This window comes from Monodon monoceros, unplaced genomic scaffold (genome assembly GCF_005190385.1).
Source record: "Monodon monoceros isolate NGI ecotype Baffin Bay Population unplaced genomic scaffold, NGI_Narwhal_1 Super_Scaffold_1, whole genome shotgun sequence".
NCBI classification, from domain to species: domain Eukaryota; kingdom Metazoa; phylum Chordata; class Mammalia; order Artiodactyla; family Monodontidae; genus Monodon; species Monodon monoceros.
In genome coordinates, this window is record NW_021703765.1 from 60,698,474 (window position 1) to 60,719,738 (window position 21,265).

General features: G+C 53.8%; 1 protein-coding gene across 2 annotated transcripts; it reads left to right on the forward strand.

Annotated features, from left to right (window-relative positions):
* The first annotated feature begins 464 nt into the window (after window positions 1-464).
* UFD1 (ubiquitin recognition factor in ER associated degradation 1) lies at window positions 465-20,647 on the forward strand. Of its 2 annotated transcripts, none has more exons than XM_029228869.1 (12): window positions 465-588; window positions 3,115-3,221; window positions 3,611-3,643; window positions 6,289-6,410; window positions 8,757-8,887; window positions 10,859-10,931; window positions 13,932-14,000; window positions 14,730-14,795; window positions 15,070-15,117; window positions 15,726-15,814; window positions 16,541-16,622; window positions 19,696-20,647. In XM_029228869.1, exons 2-12 carry the CDS (start codon window positions 3,215-3,217, stop codon window positions 19,768-19,770), a joined length of 795 nt encoding a protein of 264 aa, XP_029084702.1. In that variant the 5' UTR covers window positions 465-588; window positions 3,115-3,214; the 3' UTR covers window positions 19,771-20,647. The 2 variants fall into 2 exon arrangements, with proteins under 2 accessions (XP_029084702.1, XP_029084697.1); XM_029228864.1 differs by having other exon boundaries at window positions 466-588; window positions 3,115-3,247.
* Window positions 20,648-21,265: the final 618 nt, after the last annotated feature.

The window sequence follows — 21,265 nt, forward strand, 5'->3', positions numbered from 1 at the left end:
CTCCGTTACCTACGCTCGGCGGACATCTTTACTTTGGGAAGAGACGAATACTCCCCCCAACTGGGACCTGTAGGGAAAAGAAACCTTCTCGCCACAAATTAAATTCATGTATACGTCAGACAAGGGCGTCAGTTTAGGATTTCAATGGGCTCTCGGCCTAGTTCAAGGGCGGAAGTGTGGCTTACTTCCGCCCGAGTCCTCGATGGCCGCAGCAGAGGCCGGAAGGTCTGCGTGCCTTCTGGGTAGTGTAGGCAGTAAGGGGAGTGGGCCGCACCAAATTCGTCAGGAGGGGGACACTATCAAACTGTAATTTAAAATAATCACGTAAGGTGCTCTAGAGTGCACACGTTAGGAAGGGGTATCTGAGCGCTCACTCTCCGGGAATTTTGGACCCTCGCGCCTTTGCCTGGCTTTCATTCGCAGCAGCCTGCGCTCGCGCCCCCTCCCGGAAGTGCAGGTCCGGACTTCCGGTGGGCTCCGGGCGTCCGCGCGAGGCGGCGGCGGCGGCGGCGGCGGCGGCGGCGGCGGCGGCTCCCACCGTAACGTTCACTGACGAAGCGCATCTGCGAGGCGGAGGCGTCCACCATGGTGAGCGGCCGGGCGGGCAGGGCGGGCCGGGGCCGGGGTCGGGGCCGGGCGGACGGACGTGGCGGCCGCAGAGGTGCCGAGTCACCGGCCTGAGCCCGCCGCCGCTCGGGACTGAACGCAGTCTTGCTTGTGTAGACCCGAGATGGCTTCCCGCGAACAAGCCCCGGATCGGCTGGGGGGCTGTAGCGGGGAGAGGAGAGCTCACGGGCCAGTCCCGCGAGCTCGGTCCTGCCGGCCTGCGGCCCCGCCCCGCCGCCCTGGGCACCGCGGCCCCGAGATCCCTCATCCTTTGGGCCCCGGCGGCGCCCCTGGAGGGAGGGTGGTGGCCGCCGCGTCGGCGCGAGAACCACGAGGTTTAGGGAGGCGCGTAGTGTAGGCCACGAACGCGGGCAGTGGGGACTTGAAGCCGGGTATGCCTGCAGAGCTGTGTCAGCACCGCGCCGGGCGCTGCCGGTGTCACGGGTTTATCGCATGCGAGTTTATCCTTAGTGTGTCAGTGTCGGGTCCCCTCTCTCTCCTCAGGGTTAGCCACCTAACAGCTGAACACCAGCCGTGCGCCGGGCAGTGTGCTGGCGCCGGGGCTGTAGAGGGAAGTGGGACCGGGGCGGGAGGTCAGGTCCGTGGGTGGATGCGGGGCAGGTTGGCACCCGGTGTTCAGTACTTTGTGTCCATTTTCCTCTTTCGTGTTGCAAAGAGAAGACAGGGCTTAGATGGGGGGGGGAATGTAGTGAGGAGGCCCCTACTCCTCTCCCTTCTTTTCGTCCAGAACGCTGCTTCTGGTCAAGATTTTGTCGAACAGAATTCTGGTTAAAAGGAGAGGCACGGGTGTGAAAACTACTTTGCTGGCGCTCCAGGGAGTGGAGAACCATTGGAGAGTTTAAGCAGGAGCTGCATCTGCATCTGTGGAAGACAGCTGGCTCAGCTTGCTGATTTTGGAATTGCTAGTAAACTGTCTCATCAGTATCTGATTTTTCCTCTACTTAGTGTACAGTTAGAATCAAGTCAGGAAATACTCGTCTGTTTAAAAGTTTTTTAGCTTGTAAAAAAACATGTACTATAAGTTTACCATTTATAAGTGTACAGTTTAGTGGTGTTAAGTATATTCACGTTGTTGTGTAATGGATGTCCGGAACTTTTTGGTCTTGAAAAACTGAAACTCTCTTCCCATTAAACAATTCCCCCTCCCCCTAGCCCCTGGCAACCACCATTCTTTTTGTCTCTGAACTTGACTAGTTACTCTAAGTATCTCATATAAGTGGAATCCTACAGTGTTTGTTCTTCTGTGTCTGTCTTATTTCACTGAGCATTATGTCCTGAGTTATTATTCCACTGAGTTCATCACCGTTGTAGCATGTGTTGGAATTTCCTTCCTTTTTAGGGCTGAACAATATTTCATTGTATGGATAGACATTTTCTTTATTCACTCATTTGTTGATGGGCATTTGGGTAGTTTCCAACTCTTGGCTATTGTGAAGAGCGCTGCTGTGAACCTGGGTGTACAAATATACCTTCAAGACCCTACTTCCAATTCTTTTGGGTATATATCCTATTGTGCAATTTTATATCCTTTCTTTTTGACACGTCACAGTAGTTGCAGTGCTTTGGGAAGACCCTAGATTGTTGGCAGCATGTGTTCTGAGCCTCATCATAACCTACAATGTAAGAGCTGGGATCTTACTTTTGTGATGGCACCATGTCTAGGCTTTACTTATGAAAGGCATGGAGGGAGTGCCATGGTGTGGCGCCACGTGAGAGCACTTTGGAGAGGTGCTAGCCCTGGCCCTGGGCAGAGCAGGGAAGGTTCCCAGAGCAAGGAAAGGGTGGTCCTGGAAGCCAGGGGAAGGGGGAGGGGTGCAGACCTGTGCACCTGCTCTTATCACTGTTCCCTGTTTTCTGCCTGCTCCCTCTCCTGGCTTCAGGTCTCTGCAGAGAAGTGCTTCCTGACCACCCACTTAAAACAGCGTTCCCAGGAGCTCTTGGTCCTTTACCCTCTCTTGTGCTCAGAATACTGACACACAGATGGTTTTCTGTTCTTGTTTCCCTTGTCTTGAATGTCAGCTCTGCCGGGGCAGAGGTTGTAGCTCTTTTGTTGGTGATGTTTACCTGGTGCTTGGAGACCAGAACCTGGCAGATAGTGGCACTCCTAAACGGGGTGAGGAGAGGGAAAGTGGTCCAGGCCAAGGGAGCAGCCCGGCAGGGTCGTGGCCGTCATAAGAGACCTGGGGGACGGGAGGCCTGGGGGATGGGGGGCGGGGGGTGAAAGAGGTGAAGGACAGGCTTGCTGGGGGCAGTTTTATACTTTAGTAAGATGCACCGTCTGAAAATGGTGGGGAAGAGGTTGCCGGGACAGACTGGACGCGCCAGCTGGCAGAAGCCGCTGTGAGGTGCGTCCTGCTCCCAGGAGGTGCTCACTGGGTGCAGGTTTGTCTTGCTCTTGAGCGTTGACACCCTGACCCACTCTAGCTGTTGACAGAAGAAACGTGCCTTCGTTCTGTGTTAACTGCAGCATCTCTTTCCTCCTTCCAGTTCTCCTTCAACATGTTTGACCACCCGATTCCCCGGGTCTTCCAGAACCGCTTCTCCACGCAGTACCGCTGCTTCTCCGTGTCCATGCTCGCGGGGCCTAATGACAGGTCAGATGTGGAGAAAGGAGGGAAGAGTATGTGCTGTTTTTATTTTGAATCGTAACCTTTCCTGCCCTAGGCCTGCAGTGCTCATAGTCCTTGGCAGCTCTCATTTTGCATGTGTGACGGAGGCTAGTTACCGCCAAGATGTCGTCAAGGTGTCCTGGCTAAGGGGTGCGGGGAGGGGTCCTAATTATGATTAGATTTATGGCTGATAGCCATTTGGTTTCACCAAATAAATTATAGCTAGTAAAACTTGTTGTGAACAATCATGAAATTCCGGCTGCCTCACAGGTATTGTTTAATACTTTCATTAAGCTATAACAGGAAGTGCTCTTTGGCTTTTCTATTGTTTTCATTTTTCATTTCTTAATATCTCCTAAATGTTCTTTCCACAGTAATTATGCCACCCTCAGCCCTCGACCAACTCAGTAAGTACTTTCTACCTGACTTGAGAACGGAGGTGATGTGAACGTGGGCGCTGGGACCAGGCACAGACCCCTCGCCGCCCAGGCAGAGGCATCTTTCGGCGAGGCTGGTTGGGAATTGTCCCTGGAGGGTGCTAGCTGGGCTGGGAGGCCAGGGCCAGTGGGTGCTCGGCTCTGGGTCCACTCCTCTGGCACCCCCACCCCACCCCGGGTCCTATTAGGACTAAAGGAAGGTGTGAGCACTGGTGCTCTTCACGCTGATGGGGCAGCCGATGTCCTTGGCTGGACGCACTAAATTTTCCCCTAAAGGATGGTGGCAGCCCCCAAGAGGACGCCGCGCACAGGTCTTTCATTTCCCCAAGCCTCTTGCCTCAGCTCCAGCCGCAGTTCTAACCCCTCTTCCCCAGGAGCTGCTCCCCTTGCCCCGTCACGCCTCTTACCAGGAGCAAGAAAGGCCCAGGGTTGGGAGATTGGCCATGTTTTTCCCCCTTTCCCCGACTCCCCACTCCCATGGGAGCAGCTCGGAGACCTCACACCCCTGGCCCCACTCCACCCGGACTAGGATGCCCAGACCATGGGCACAGTCATTGCCTTTTGAGACTTGGGGGTCTTTTTGGTGTGGGTTCTGAGGCAGGAGATGTGGTGGCTTCTGGGCCGGGAGGGTCCACGCTCTGTGTCCGGTGCACATTGGGCAGCTCGGTAAGGGCCCGGTGCCAGCTCTGGTGTGGCTCCAGCTTGGGCTCTGCACCTTGCCCAGCCTGACTCCAGGCTAGTGACTGGGCCTTTCTGGACCTTGGTGTCCTCACCTTTAAATGGGGGCATGACGCCATCTGTGGGGACTGCTCTGCGGCAGGAGTGCCTCCTGGATGGTACCTGTGGTGTGTGTGTAAACAGCCAGGGCCCTGTGGCACCAGGCAGGGGCAGGAGGTGGCGCTTAGCCAGCAGGGCCTAACTGACGGCAGCAGTGGCTGCACCCGCAGAGGGAGGCCTTTAGCTCTGCCAGAGTGTGGGTAGAGCAGGGGGCACAGCCCTCAGGCAGGCCCCTGTCGTCCCCTCTGTCGTCCCAGAGCGGGGAGCAGGGCCCTGAGAGTCTGCCTCATGGGTGGAGCTGACCCAGGACTAAGACCAGGTGTGTTGGCATGTGGGTATGAGAGGAGACTGGGGGATTGGGACAGTGGGCCTTAGTTCAGTGCTGTGCAGACCTCGTAAGTCATGGAAGGAGCTGTCCAGATGAGATCTCACGGGGAGTCCTGGTTTGTAAAAAGGGTCGCTGCTCAGGGCGGAGAAGGTGAGGGTGTGTGGAAGACTCGGACTCCCCAAGGCACTTCTCTAAATAAAAAAAATGCAGTTTGAAAACTACTGGACTGAGGAACATGGGGGTCTCTTCCAATGGCAAGAATCTCAGACCCTTGGTTGGAGCCTGATCAATCCATTCACCCTGACCCACCTCAGTCCACTCCACGGCTCCACAGCCGGGAGGTGCCCTGGTGACGGAGGGCCTGGCGTCCAGGCCCTTGGCCACCACTGCCAGTATCCCAGGCACCCTTGGTGATGGGGGGATAGCCTCCCACCCAGACTCATTATCCAATTTGCTTCTCCAAATTTTTCGGGAGATCCCAAATGGAGTCTACCGTACCTCCTGCCACTGAGTCAACTTTTGTTGCCACGTTTGCCTAAATCTATAGGCTAAAGTTGGTCTCAGTGGTCAAGCCCCAGACCTGGGCCAGCGGCCTAGGTTGACCCCCAGCATGGCCATTCCTGGGCTGTGTGACCCTAGGGCACGTTGCCAGACCTGTGTGCCTTAGTCCCCCATAGATAAAGGGGCGAGGACAGTACCCACCTCACTGTCCCGTGAAGGCTGAGCAAGGGCCTGGCACAAGGCAACACGGTCCTGTCGGTCTGTCCTGGACCGCTCCCCCAGGTTACTGACTCTCCTGGGTCCTCCTGCCTTGCAGCGCCAGCCCCTCCTTTCTGCGCCCCCTGCACTCCTGAGTCAGCAGGCCTCCAAGCCCACACATGGCCCCCACCTCAGGACCCCTGGCGGGAGGGGACACACTGGGTCCCTGCTGCAAGCCCACACTGCTGACCAGTCCTGCCCTCCTGCTCCCCCCCAACTGCTTGCACACCCGGTCCCTGTGCCCAGTCTCGCCTGGTTGCCAGCAGTTCCTGAACCAGCCTGGCTCCCCTCCCTCTATGCCTTTGCTTGGGCTGCTTTCTCTGCCTGGACTTCCTCCCCTGGAGGACATCCCCCAGCATCTATCCTGGCTGCGCTGCCTCCGGCCCCACCCTTCCCCGGCACGAGCATCTGGGCATGCTCTGGTCTTCTAACTGGAAACCTCTGAAGGAGGGATTTTGCTCAGCACCTGGTTGGCACTTAAACTGTTCGTGAATAAACGAACACGTCACTTTTTAAAAGTGGGATTTCCGACATTCAAAAGTATAAGCTGGTGCTGCGTTCCTGACTCAGCGAACGTTCCTGAGGTCTGGCAGGAGTGCGGGGTCTGCTGGGTGGTTAGACACCCAGGGGCTCAGTACCATGTAGGTCCCAGTGCCTGCTTGGGGAGGGAGGCACTTCCCCGGGGAGGGTCTGGGGACAGGGTTTCTCTCCCTGGAAGAAGCCGAGCCTCATGCCTTGCTCTTCTTTTCAGGCCGACTTAACATCACCTACCCCATGCTGTTCAAACTGACCAACAAGAACTCGGACCGCATGACGCACTGTGGCGTGCTGGAGTTTGTGGCTGATGAGGGCATCTGCTACCTCCCGCACTGGGTGAGTGGCCCCTGGCTGCCACGTGGGGTGGCAGGGACACCCTCCGCCTGTGCACAGTCCTGCCCCCGCAGCAGAGGGACGCGCCTCGCCGCAAACATCACGTGCGGCTTGGACACGGTGCGCCCGGAGCTAGGGATGGCTGCTCACCTGGTGGCCTGGAACCCACAGCCATGCTGTTTAACTGCCATTTTCTGTGTCAGGCTTTTTTTAAAACCATGGAGCAGGAGTATTTTTCATGTGGTCTTGAGTACAGAGTTTTAGATTTTTATAAGTTTTCTCACCTCTTTAGTAGTTTGTCTGCCCAGTTCTGTTACTGTGTGTGTGTGTGTGTGTGTAGACACTTGTCTGTACCTGAGTCTGTCTAAAGCACTCAGCCTCATTGCCATGGGAATGAAGGCTCTCTGCACTTAGGCTAGTCCGTTGCCATCCATGTCCAGAGGCAGGCGCACCTGCACTGTAGGGTGGGGCCTGCAGCAGCCGGAAGTCTGCGGGGGCGGGGCTGGGGGGGCCCGGGCCCCACCACCCCCAGTGTGAGGGCCCCACGGCTGCCCTGCTCCATCCTGGGCCTGGACGTGTCCCTTTGACCTTAAGCACTGTCTTCTGTGACAGCTGGCCACAGTCAGTGTTGTAAGTACTTCGAAGGTGCCTGAGGGCCCTTGTCTTTATAAGGTCTTATGCGGAAACCCAGTGTTCTAGACCGTGTAGGGAGGAGGGTCTCCAGGCAAAGGCTGGCTTGGCTCTTTCCTTCCCTCCCCCCTCAGCCCAGCCCCCACTCTCCCAGCTCTGGCACGCTCAGCATTGGGAAACCCACAGAGGGGACTTTGTGTCCTTCTCTTCATACTCATTTATGTCGGGGTGCTCAGAGACCCCTCAGTCTGCGGGCAGAGTTGGGAACGCACCCCAAAGCCTCCCTGCCGCTAGGGAGATGCTCTGAAGAGCGTCCCATCTCTCCTGCACAGCCAAGGGTCCCCGCCGCAGCAATGGCTAACCTTCTAAAGGAGTGGCCTTAACTCATATTTTGAGATTAAATATGAATAGAAGTTTGAAGGTTCCTCCTCTCCTGCAGTGGTGACCTTGCCCTTGCCCATTTCCCCTGGGCCATTGTCCCTCCTGAGCCTGGGTCCTTCCTGAGTGCTAAGCCCAGCTGGTGTCCTGTGCTGCTTCCTTGACCACAGGGGAACTCTTAGTCACTCCTCAAAGCCCAGACCCAACCCGGTTCCCTGCTCACGTGCCCGCACCTCACGTCACAGGCACCAGGCCTTGTCCCACTATCTGTGGAGCGCCATGGGTGGCTGAAGTGTTGGGCAGTGTAAGCTTCCCCAGGCCCCTCTGTGGCCCGTCCTTAGTGAAAGAGAAGGGGGGACACTGGGGGACACTGTTCCTGTAAGGCTTTTCCTCCAACCTGCAGATTTGGAGTTTGGCTGGACCCGTGTCCAGGCTCTCAGACCACTTTGGGCCAGAAAGCTAATTGGATCCTTTTGCCTGGAAACATCCCATCCCCGGGGAAGCCTCTGTAGGTAGCATGGAGCTGCCTGCCATCCTCTTCCTGGGCTGGCCTTGCAGCTCTTGCCAGGAGGAGGTGGTGCCTGGGATTTCCCAGCTGCTGCTGCAGAGCCGGCTCGAGGGTCTCCCGACCCCAGTGAGTGTTTGAGCAGGTGCTTTCTTTCTGTCAGCTGAGTGGCAGGCTCCATCCCACCCAGAACTCCAGGCAGCCCTGGTGGATGGGCAGGGAGCAGGCGTTGGTGGACGGACGAGGTCAGCTATGACCTGAAAGCCGTGGAACCTGGGTGGGTGCGTGGAGCTCCCCACGTGGCCCTTGCTAGCTGTGTACGTTTGAAGCTTTTTTTAAGAAGGTTTGAAATAAGAAAAGCAAAAAAACATTCCAGGATGCGCAGGGGTGCTCATTTCTAGGATCCCGAGCTTCAGGTCCTTGCTAGGTCCTGGCTCCCTGTGCCCCAGGACCTCGGGCCCATGTTTGTCTCTCTGTCTCATTTCTCATCCGACCTCTACCTGGTAGGGTGGCTCCACAGATGCTCAAGGCCTAGGCTGGAGCAGACACCCAAGGCCTAGGCTGTGGGCTGTCCCTGGCAAGGCCAGCCTGCCTGGGGCTGTCATCCTCCTGCCTCCAGTGTAGCCCAGCTGGCCCTGGGGCCTTGGGAGTCAGGTGAAGTTGCGGGAGTGGGGGTGGGGGGAGGTGTCCCTGTGGAAATGCTCCGGCCCTGGGAGGCCTAAAGCTGGTGGATGAGCCCGCACCTGGCACCCTTCCAGCAAGTGGTTTCTTCAGGCGTTCCCACTGTGGTGGCCCCGGCCGCACCCCTACTGCCTCCTGTCTTCTTCCCCTTCCAGATGATGCAGAACCTGCTGCTGGAGGAGGGGGGCCTGGTTCAGGTAGAGAGCGTCAACCTGCAGGTAGCCACGTACTCCAAGTTCCAGCCCCAGAGCCCCGACTTCCTGGACATCACCAACCCCAAGGCTGTGTATCCTTCTGAAGTGGAACGTGTTCCTCTGAGCTGGGGAGGGCTGTGCCAGCTGGTGGCGGGCGACAGTGAGCCCTTGGTTGGGTCTGTGCCTGCTTTGGGGACCACACACTTGTCGTGATTGACATTGTGACATGAGAACAATGGCGTGGGGCCAGCCCGTCTACATGGCTCAGGGGCCTCATGAGCATGCTGAGCTCTCTCTGGACGCTTCCCGGAGGGCAGGTGGAGCCCTTCCTCTGGGTGGCCGATGACGCTGGCAAAAAGCCCAGTGTGTTCTGGTCGGAGGGCAGCTCGTCTGCCTCTCAGCTCCCCTGTGCTCAGGCATGGGGAGCCCTGTCTTAGTACGTTTTCTGTCTCTCAGCAGAGGAAAGCAAAGGCATCAGATCTTAGTGATTTTTTGTGTGTTCTCTGAATGTAAGCCAGCCGTGTGTGTGGTCACTCCACCTATTTATTGTTAAAAAGGCATGCTTGTAAAAAACTCAGTTGAACAACACAGATTGTTTTTAATAAAAAAAAGCTACTTCCACCCTCTCCACCTGCACCCTGTCCCCAGCCAGAGCCAGGAGCACGCTGCTGCTGCTGGCCATGTCCCAGATGCCACTTGACTGTGTGGAGGCCTCCGCTGGCCGTGTCTGTGGACGGGCATGTCGAGCCCCCTGTGTTGGGCATACAGGGTACTGGGCGCTCTGCTCACAGCAGGTGTGGACGGTGCCCACGCCCGGGACTGGGGCCTGCCGGCCTCTGTACTGCAGCCCCTTGTATGTTCTCCGGTATGGAGTCCTTTTGCTTGTGCTGGAGCACACACATACCAGGTTGCTTTCAGAGACAGTGTCTCTTGGCACAGTTACTCGTGACTGCAGAGAAAGGGTGCCCCTTCCATGGGACGCGGTGCGCCAGGCTCTGCTCAGGGTCTGAGTCCAGGCAGTGCAGAGCTGGCTCCGCCCTCGGGCCCTGGGGGCCACGTCCAGCAGCTCAGGGTCACCAGGAGGAGTCGAGGGAAGGGCACCCCTGCAGCTGGCATTGCACACAGGGGGGCAAAGAGGGCGTGTACCCCAGACTCTTCACGAAGCTGCCAGCAGCCTGGGAGGCCCTTTGACAAAGAGAAGTGAATGTAGACACGGGCTCCTCTGCCCTCAGCCTCTCACCCAGGTGTGCTGCGTCTCAGTGGCACATCTGGAGCCATGTTTTGTGTTTGACCTTTGTATTTAAAACAATTCTGTAAATTGACGAGGATGACATGATTAAAATAATCCATTTGATTGGGCATTATTCCCTTGTCTGGGCATTTGGGTTACTCAGTTTTTAAGAACTTATTATTATTTACTATCATAAAAAGGGCTTACAGGCTACTTTTTGTTTAAAATTTTTATTATTAAATATTTTTATTTGAAACATACCACTAAATATGGGTTATCACCCAGAAGATAGAAACAACAAAAGTGTAAATGAAAACATCTTTGCTTTGGGGGACTTTTGAGGGGACTTATCTGTTTTTCAATTTTTTTTCCCCCCTGTGCTCCCATAGGATTTTTAAAATCTTGTTGAGGTGTAATTTACATGCAGTAAAACGTACACTTGAGCGAGTTTGACAGATGCATCCCCTGTGTATTCAGAGCTTGGCCGTCCTCCCAGAAGGGCCTTTGTGCCCCTTTATGCCCATCCTCAGCCAACCCTCAGCCCCAACAGCCTCGGCTGCCTCCCACCTCAGAAATCTGCCTTTCTCGGGGTTTGGCGGGGGTCTCACTGCTCTGTGGCTGGTTCTTCCCCAGAGTGAGGTTCACCCCATTACCGTGTGTTAGAACTGCTACCTTCTCATTGCTGAGTAATGGCCACGTGTCTTTGAGCCCCAGCTGGGCACATGTTTGTCCGTTACACAGTGTGACCCAATCCTCTAAATGCCTTGTGGAAACTTGTTTCAGATTTGAGGGCTCCATTTTGCTATGTTACCTTGACAGTGTGTGTCTGCAGGTTAGAAAACGCATTGAGAAACTTTGCGTGTCTGACCACCGGGGATGTGATTGCCATCAACTACAATGAGAAGGTGAGTGTCTCAGCCTTTCAGATGCCGGGGCCCTCACAGCTGTGAACAGGAGCCTATGCGCTCTCTCTCTCACACACAGGATCAGACGCCAGTTACTCCCCGGTGTCATGTAGGGATCCATCGTGTTCTCTGACAGTTTCCTTCTGTTTGAAGCATCCGATACTAAGAATCCTACTGTTCAATTTTGTGGATTTTGAAACACACTTTTATATTTTTTTGTAAACTAATAATCTTGTTCCCTTTACCTTCGTGGGGACGTTTTAGGTATCGTCTAACTTAGCTGAATACGTAAACTTTTCTTTATTTATTTATTTATTTTTGGCTTCATTGGGTCTTCATTGCTGGGCGCGGGCTTTCTCTAGTTGCGGCGAGCAGGGGCTACTCTTTGTTGCGGTGTGCTTGCTGCTCATTGTGGTGGCTTCTCTTGTTGCAGAGCATGGGCTTAGTTGCTCCGTGGCATGTGGGATCTTCCTGGACCAGGGCTCAAACTCGTGTCCCCTGCATTGACAGGCAGATTCTTAACCTCTGTGCCACCAGGGAATCCCAAGTTTCCTTGATTAATTACAGGCAGCCTTAATGTCATTGTTCTTAAAATATTAAGGCAGTAAAAAATGCTGAAACAAAAATTGATGATGAAAGATATCGTTGACCTTTTTGCACTGAAAGGGAAGGTGAGTTACTCAGGTATACATAGAATTGAAATGCACGTCTGGGCTTCTGCTTTTGGAAGTACGGAAGACTAGACGCTCTGAAGGGCCCTTCTGAGAAGACTCAGCAGGCGTGTGCTGAGGGCAAATGACCACATCAGTGCATGGTGGAAGGTCTGGATCAAGGCATCCACATGAAACTGGGGCCCTTAAAGGGGCCAAAATAGATGCAGAGGTGGGTGCTGTCCTCATCCCAGGCTTTCTGAAAACAGCACCCCCAGTTTTGTTGAGCCCTCAGGGTTGCTATAGATTGAACCAGCAAACAGGAACTCCTTATAAGACCACCAGACACCCAAAGCAAAGACAGCAAAAGCAGATTTAGGCCTTTAAGAAATCACAATTGGGACCTTCAGGTGCAAAGATAAAATAACTGTGTAAAAAATGTTCAAAAAAAATTTTTAATGGAATCATAAAATTTAGCAAGCAGCAAAAGTCTATCCAAAATATCCAGGATTATTTGAAAAGCAGTCAGAGGGTTAAACAACAGCCAACAAAGGATTAGCGAAGGGGAAGTTGAATCTGCAGGAGTGACTTAGGTGTCTGCACAGAGAAGCACGGCAGCAACGTGAGCAGCTGAGGTTTGGGAGATCCTGAGAAAACCAAACGTGCCCAGTGAAAACCCCAGTGGGAGAGAACGGAGGGCGGAACTACTGTGAGGAGATGAGTGGAGTTGTTCCAGAATTGGCCTACAGCCCACGCTTACAGGGAGTTTAGTGTCCACCAGGCCGGGTAGTTACAGGTGCCGAGCACCAGACATGAAGAGATGAGCAGAGAAGATCCAGCACTTAGAGAAGAACAGCACATGGCAGGCCTGTCAATAGCAAACATTGCCTCCCCCCGTGGCCGAGGAGCTCCAGAGGCTGCAAGAAAGTAACTGTCGTCAAACCTTCTTTAAAGAATAGGGTAAAATCAAAATGTATTCAGATAAAATCTGAGAGAATTTATTTACCAGTGAAACTTCACAAGCATGTGCTTTAGGAATAAGCATTAGCCTAGAAGGAAAGAGTAAGGTGTGGGAAGAACCAGTAAACCAGCAAATGTGAGGTAAATTGTGGTAAACATTGCCATTTAAATCCATAACAGTGTTTAATAAATGCAGTTTAAAAGATGGCACCTGAAACACTGGAAAAGAATAAGTCTTGAGGGTTATTTAGAATTCAGGTGTTCTCTACACTTCAATAAAGGTAAATCAGTAAAAATACATGTTGAATGTGTAAAAGCGTAAGATTACTGTTTTAGATACAGCATGACAGCACCTAGTATACCATAAATATCACAAAAATCCTTAGCCTTAACTGCGTGCAACATAGCCTAGTATTTCTACTGTACTGTGTTCCAGTATTTTTCTTTTCTAGTTCTGGTTGCAGCGTAGTTGGTTTTACGACTCACTAGTTAGCTGCGGCCTGCAGTTTGAAAACACGCTGACTGGTAAAGGTGACCACATGCCCAGGAGCCACAGACACGGATATTCATGCCGCCTTGTCCGTGGCAGCAGAACCACTGGACGCAGCCCGTGTTGTGTGGAGAGGTGGTGGGGCATCCACACAGCGACACACATTCATTTCTATTAGTCACTAGTGAGTAAACGTAAAGCCAGACGGGGGACATCAAGCCTTCTCACTGTACTTGGGGGACCATCTCCCTCATATTCAGTTTTTTCAATGGTGGGACTGTCCCAACCATTCATTATAAAAGCAAGACATACTCTAGGTAGAGAGAAAGAACCTAAAACAATGCAGGAAAAAGTCCATTCTGCCACCTTTAGTTCCTGTCCTTTTGACTTTGTGTGTGTTTTACATGCATGAGATCATCCTCGACACACAGCAGCATAACTGGTTTTCAGCATCTTTTCCTGAATGCTGGCTGCCTGGGATCCCACGTGAATACACCCCACTCATGTAACCATTCTAGTGATGGGCGTCTTCGGCCTACGCTGCCATGAGCAGTGCTGGAGCAGGCGTTCTTAGAGCACTTTCTCTTTCAGTATTTAGCTAGTTATTTACTTAGGGTTAATTCTTAGAAGTGAACTTTCCTGGGGTAAACACTGAATCTTTTGCAATTTGCTGCATAACTGCCTTGTCTGATTTGAATCGCTTATGAGAGGTGGTCAGCTAAGTGACAGGCATCAAGGCAGCCACCCACAGCTGCTTTTCCACAGCAAGAGGTGTGGCTGGGGAGGGTGTCGTGGAGGTGAATGACGTGTGTGTGCAGGAGCCGGGTAGGGGGCTGCAGCGACACATGTGATGGATGGGCCCAGTGCTGCCACAAAACTGACTGATTTCTCTCTCCCCAGATCTATGAGCTGCGGGTGATGGAGACTAAGCCTGACAGGGCTGTGTCCATCATCGAGTGTGACATGAACGTGAGTGGCCGCGGGAGGAAGGGCGGCTGGGGGCCCTAGGCAGGTGTCATGCAACCCCTGGGATTCTTTGGGGGAACGGGGAGGAAGATGGTGCCGGAACATTGTGAGGAGGCCGCTGACCTTGTGATTGGTGGCAGGGTTGCTGCTGGTTCTGAGATGGCTAGATCCATCAGCATCTCAGCCCTGCGAGGGGCTGAGTCTTCTCGGAGGCTGAGGAAGGTTGCTCAGCTCCGAGTAGTGGGCACAACAGCCCAGCGTGCTGGGTCTTCAGGGAAGGATGCCCAGCAGAAGGGTTCCGTTCCATCTGGGTCTGTTTAGAGGAGTGGTTGCCGGGGTCCAGGGCAGTGAGGTTGCCTGGAGGGAGAGGGTGTGGTTATGAAAGGGCAGCAGGAGGGGTCCCTGTGGTAATTGAACTGCTCAGGATCTTGACCCGGGGGTTGGGGGGAGGGGGTGCACTGACCTGCAGTGATGACAAATTGTGAGAACAAAACACAAACCCGCGTGTGCGTGTAAACTGGGGATGTCTGGACGAGGGCTGGGTTGTCTGCCGATGTTCTGCTGTGATTTTGTAAAACGTGACCATTGGGGAAATGGGCGGACTGTACAAGGCCCCTTCTGTATCGGCTCCAACAACTGCACGTGGACCCACAGTTGTCCCAACTTAGAACAGAAAAGCCACGGAGGCTGAGTGTGGCCCTGTCTCATCATGCTTTCTTCTTGGGGACACAGGTGGACTTCGATGCTCCACTGGGCTACAAGGAGCCGGAGAGACAAGCCCAGCATGAGGAGGCAGCCGTAAGTCGCTCCTCCGCGTCCCTCCCGAGCTCTGCATAGCTCCCCACCGCCAGTATTGGTCTTTGGAGCGCATCCCAGTGTCTTGGCCTCCCGGCGGTGTTTGGCCTCCACTGGTACCGAGGCAGCCACGTTCTGCTTCCCTCCCAGCCCCGCTCCCGGGGCCCAGTGTGTACCAGCTGTTGGGGTGCGGGCACAGCAGGAGCAGTGAGGGAGCCCAAGGGAAGAGCTGGGGACCCCACTGAGAAGCTCATCCCCGTTTTTCTGTCCCTTCCAGGAAGGCGAAGCTGACCACAGCAGCTATGCTGGGGAGCTGGGCTTCCGCGTGAGTGCCGCCATGCAACTGTCTGTCCTCCTGCCATGTTTGTGACACCCTGGGAACCTCAGCTGGGAGCAGGCCTGGGGGACCCCGCACACGTGTACCCAGCGCCTTCTCAGTTTCCAAACCCTTTTCCATCCACTTTCTCCTGGATCCTCCCAACAACTGCCAGGCAGCCCCAACTTCTTTTAAAAATTTATAGCCTACCGGAGAGCTGAACTAGTACAACAGACACGTATACTCTTCACGTAGATTCACCAGATGTGATCACTCTTGCTTTCTCTCTAAGCCGTGTCCTGCACTGTTGGAAAGTCAGTTGCATGTTGACGCTCCGGCACTGCTGTCCTTCCTGGAAACGGAGAGGGGCCGGTGGGCATGGCTCAACCTACTGCCGGGAGGCAGGTCTGCAGAGCTGAGCCGTGGGCCCAGCTGGACCTGTCACCCCTCCTTGGCAGCTGGCGTCCGGGGGTTGAGGCAGGTGGAGGCACCGTCCTTGGGCCAGGAAGCTCCCCTCAGCTCCCGGCAACCCCCAGAGGGCGTGGGTGCTGCAGTCCCGAGGTGGTTCTCTCCTACCCTTGGGGCTTAGCTCATGGCCCCCCTGCCTGCTTGTCTAGGCCTTCTCCGGCTCCGGGAATAGACTGGACGGGAAGAAGAAGGGTGTAGAGCCCAGCCCCTCCCCAATCAAGCCCGGAGACATCAAGAGGTGGGTCTGCCCTGGCTCTGCTCCACCCGACCCAGGCCCCACACTGGGGCAGCCTCACTCAGCTCTGTGGGGGTGTGGGTGCCCCGCCGCCCTCCTCGGTGGGCTGGAACACAGCGTGGCAGAAGTGCTTTGGTGCCCCCCCATCATTGCCAGCCTTCTCCCCAAGACCCCCACAGTCCAGCCCCACCGGCCCCTGATTGGATCTCTCTCCTACTTCTGACCTTTCTGGTTCCGACTTAGTAATATGCCCATTTTCCTCCTTTGTGACTTCAAATAACTGATCCACTTCCCTCAGGAGGAGGCAGGAGCTGCCTCACTTAGTTGTATTTGTATTGTTTGGTCCAGGGACTCTCAGCAGAGTCCCTCCTCTGGTGGCCTGCATGGGTGTGGCAGGGATGAGATCTGTCCCCTGTTGACCATGTGAGAGCACACGGAGAATGCCAGAAACGGGTTTGCACGCAGCCTCTTAGGGAGTGAAGTGAGTTCAGTGCATGTGTAGCCCTTGCAGGGGGGCATGTGAGGCTGAAGGACACAGATGGTGAGGCCCTGAGCCTGCAGACCCTGCCCCAGCTGCCTTCCGTTCCCTCCTGGGGGGGTGCTAGCGGGCACCCGTGGGCTGGCCTGAGGCTGGGGGGTGGTGGGTAAGGCCACGGACCAGATGGTCACAAATGGATTTTAGTCTCTTCTCCTGACCCTAACATTTCTTCTGCTCTGTCTTCTTTATAGAGGAATTCCCAACTATGAATTTAAACTTGGTAAGATCACGTTCATCAGAAATTCACGTCCACTGGTCAAAAAGGTTGAAGAGGTGAGTATGTTTCGTGGGTCATGACAAGTTTCATTGGCTACTGGTGACTGAGGAGAGTCTTTCCATTCTGAATGAGGGTGTTTCTGTTATATTTTTCTCTGTTCTGGGGCCCCTCCTCTCCCCAGTGGTCCAACTGTCGAGACTCTGAGGGCTCTGGTGTCCCCTTGCGGCAGTGACCAGCAAGGTTTCAGCTCCCTGAGCCCTTGCTGGGTGTCAGGCCCCAGGCCATGTGCTGTATACTGAAGTATTTAATCCCCAGGACAGTCTCCTGGGGCAGCTGCTGTGATTGTTTGCATTTCCCAGGAGTGAGCCTGAGAGTGCATGAAGGTCAGGGGCAGAGCTCCTGGCCACTGCACGGCCATCTCAGTGCCTCCGCACTCCAGAAATGGCCTCCTGCGGCCCGGGGGGGCAGGGAGGGGAGCTTCCGTCTTGTGGGCACTTCTCCCAGGTGCTGGAAACTTGCTCGAAAGACCTGGCACAGCCTGCCATTAGACCGCCCACGCTGGCAGCTGTAACTCTGTTGGTGGTTCTAGAACACCCCACCTAAAATCCTCGCTCTCCTGGTTGCTTTTCTCGATGCTCGGTCCCTCAGGGACCAAGAGGGGGTGGTTCAGAGACTCACAGCCCCTCTTGGCTTTAACGTTCCTCAAGTTGACACTGTGTTGGCACCTTTCCAGTCTCAGGAGCTGACGTGGTCCCCACCAGGCCTTTGCTTGCCCCCAGCCTGTCTGCTGGCTCAGGCCTGTGTCCTCGGGCCCCCTCGTCCTTGATTGTTGCAGGGATGGGGAGGCTGGGGTGTCCGTGAATAGATGTCCAGGGAGAGATGTGTGACTGAGGTGGGCCTTCAGGTGCGCTCACGCTGCCTGTACTGGGGCACAGGTGACAAGGTGACGGTGACAATGAGGCAGAGTTCTGGGAGCCCCGGAGCAGGAGGCCAAGGGCACCTGACTTGATAGACCATGGAAAGCCATGTCCCATCCCAAGCTGGCTGTGGGGCAGCCAGGGGGCAGGACCTGGGGTGAAGGTTGAGCATCTGTCCCAGAGCACTTGGCCTCACCCCCAGGAGAAGGGATGGCATCACAGAGTCCCCAGACAGCCCTCAGCACGGCGGTAACAGTCCGCCACGCTTGGCGTCCCCTCCCTACTTGGCTCCCACACACTGGCAGCGGGTGGGCTGGCTGCAGCTGGAGGAGCTTTCTCTGGCCAGTCGAGCTCAGGCAAGGCCCCAGCCTGCTCACCCCAGAGTGAAGGCCAGAGGCAGGTTTCCAGTACCAACACCCCACTCATGGGAGATCAGAGACACCAGAGGGGCAAGAACCACCAGGGAAATAATTGCTCCAAACAGAGGGGCCCACGCCCCGTTGGCAGGTCAGAAGGGGCCACTGAGCATCCAGCGCAGTGGATGGAAACAACTCCAAATTGGGGCAAAGGAAAGACGCTAAAGTCTCCAGGAGGTGGAGATTCTACCACGGGTCACAAATGGCACCATCTTAGCCAGACACAAGCCAGGACATAGTGGAGCAGGGTCCTCAGAATTCTTTGCCCAATTATATGAGCTGAATTGTGTCCCCCAAATTCCTGTGTTGAAGCCCTAACCCCAGTACCTCAAAATGTGATTGTATTTGGAGATAAGGCCTTTACAGAAGTGTGTTAAAAGGAGGGCACTAAGATGGGCCACGTTCCCCTCTGAGGAGATGTGGACACAGAGGAAAGGCCTGAGGACACAGCGAGAAGGCAGCCCCTGCAGGCCCCGGAGAGGGGCCTCAGGAGAGACCACACTGCCAGCACCTGGATCTCTGGCTCCGAGCCTCCAGGCTGTGAGGAGGTGAATGTCTCCCCAGGCCCCCAGCTTGTGGTGATTTGTTCCGGTGGTCCCAGCAATCTAACACCAACCACCCTGTCAGTGAGCCGTATTAGAGGAGAGGTAGGTATTCTCAGTCCCTGAAGATCTCTTCACGCACCCTTTCTCAGGAAGCTACTGAAGACATACCCACTGAATAGAAGGAATAAGAAGTCAGAAAATCCAAAAAAAAAAAAAGAAGTCAGAAAGCCTTAGACCCAGGAAGCAAGGCATCCCCACAGCAATGTGCAGCCCTGGGGCAGCAGCCCATCCAGGTGGGACAGACCAAAGTTCCCAGAAGACACACCTTCCTCAAGCGGGTGAAGTGTTCACAAGAGAAAAAGCAGGCTCCGGTGTTGACAGCAGGACAGACGGAGGGCGCTGAAGGAAGGGAAGGCTGCCTGGCTCAGCCACGACTCACCTTTGCGTGGTCACCACCATGTGAACCTTGTATGGGCCCCACTGGAAACACCAGCTGCATTAGGCGTGGGCCGGGTGTGGGGGGAGGGTGTGCTGGGGAGCTCGGGATCCTCTTCCACAGACAACGCTTCCCCTGACTAGCAGCAAAGCTCGTGGAAAGATGCCTGCTGTTTTCGAGGGTTCAGAAAAAACAAGCCTTCTTTCTGCTGGTGGGAGGATAGTTTGGTAGAGTGAGAGCTGCTAAGTCACCATTTTAAAAAGCCTCAAAAATAAGAGCAGCCTTCTAACGAGGAGTTCAACCTCTAGGGAAAATCAAAGTTGTGTGTAGAGACATTCAGCTGCCTGCCAGGGCAGCTTGAATACTGCAGACTTGGAAGTAACAGCTGATGGCAGAACTGCCTGTCCACGGAATGGAATTAGAGGGAACGAGAGCAGCGCACTGCCTTGAGATTGGGGAATTAAGTAGGAAAATAGTTTATGTAAGCATATACAGAACAGTGACTGGAAATGTTCTTTGGCGTGGTTTTTCTTTTAGGAGGTGTATTTTGTATTTTTTACATTGAAAATGTAATACCTTTGCAAAAGGATATATACTCAACCTGAGAAAAAAGGCTATGGTAGACAGAGTTGTGATTCCATGGTTTTGTTTTCAATTCAGTAGATTATAACTTGCATTTCTATTTCAAAGACATTTCTTATTATGAATGTGGGAGTAAGGAAAATGGGCAGATGGTACATGAGTCAACAGAATAAAGCATTTCTTATTAAACTTCCAAGGAGTTTCTGAAAATGGTATTTTCTCTTCACACTCAGGATGAAGCTGGAGGCAGATTCGTCGCTTTCTCTGGAGAAGGACAGTCTCTGCGTAAAAAGGGAAGAAAGCCATAGGTTGGGACCGTTGGCTGATTGGAAAATAAAATAATTGCAACATGCTGGCTTTTAGTTACTGGCTCTGACAGGGACACTCTGTCACTTTAGGTCTGTTTAGAGTTACCTAAGAATTACCAGGTTTCACCTGCAAGTGGACAGCAGGACAGCAGTTTGTGTACGTGATTTGGGGAAAGAGGAGGCCGTCTCTGAGATCCCTTACTCACGCTCCTTGCTTTCAGCCCTCGGGGCATGCCCACAGCCTCAGCTGGAGCAGAGTTCCCTGATTCCTGCTAAAAACCAGTGAAGGGATTGAATTGCTCTAAGTTGTGGTGGTCTTTCTCTTTTTTTCATTTATCTTTTCTTTCTCCAGGTCATAGCTTAGCTGTTGCCTTTGACCTGGAAAAAAGTGGTTTAAACAGATAAGTGCTCTATAAATAGTGGTCATCCCATTACTCTGGCTGGAATTTAAGTATTTGAGGAAGGGTGTTTCCATTTTTATTTTACATATTGATTTTTTTCCTCCCAAGAAACCATTCCTCAGAAGGAAAACTCGACCTGAAAGCATTTCTAACTTTGATTTCATTTGGAAATAACTGGCTCCTTAATGAATCTGTTCTACTGTAAAACAACTTTGTGGTGAAGCACAAATGTGACTATTAGAATAAATGAAAGCTAAAGATACGTTCTTTCTCCTTTCCTACCCCCCACTCCCAGTTTTAATGTATTAAATTTTCCAAAGTTCTGCTGGCCTGTCTTTATTTTTTTTACTAGTATTAATTTAGTTTCAGGTCTTCAATTTCTATAATATGAGCTCTTTCGACATGTTAATTATTTTCCTCTCTTTGAAAACAATTCTAAATCAAGAATTTCAAATAAAAACAGGCAGTGACTAAAACCTGAATTGCCTCTAAGTGTTTGATCAGGTTCCAACATGGATTGACAGTTGGGCAGGAGGAAGGCCTGCTGGCAGGGGCCCCTCGTTCCACCCTGCCCTTAGGAAAGCGCTCCTCTGGGGGCTTCTGGGGAGCGTAGGGAGAAACGAGGCTCTCTGACCCCTGGGGTGGGGGTGGTCGGGCCCAGCAGGGGCTCCCCTTGTTCCTGTTGTAGGCCAAGGGGTCCATCTCTGGACATGGCTCCCCTCAACACTCAGGAGATGATCCCCTGCAAGACGCCAGCCCAGGGTTCACCCGCATGTCCTCAGAGAATGAGCACCAAAGGTCATCATGATGACCAGGGCTGGGCCCTGTGGCCCAAACCCACACCCATGGCAATGGAAGTGGTTCTGGAAGGCATGGGCACTCTGTAACCTACCTGACCCTCCACTTCAGGAGTCTTAGTCGCTGACAGAAGTAGACACCCTCCTTGGTGGGTGGGCAGCCTTGTTTGCGGATCACATTGGCTACCACATTCAATTACATGATGAATGTTACGTAGTGTGCTGGTCCTTGGTTTCTGTCTTCCCTGAGCCACACCCACAGTGTATACAAGGAAAGCACTCCCTGCTTGGGCCAGG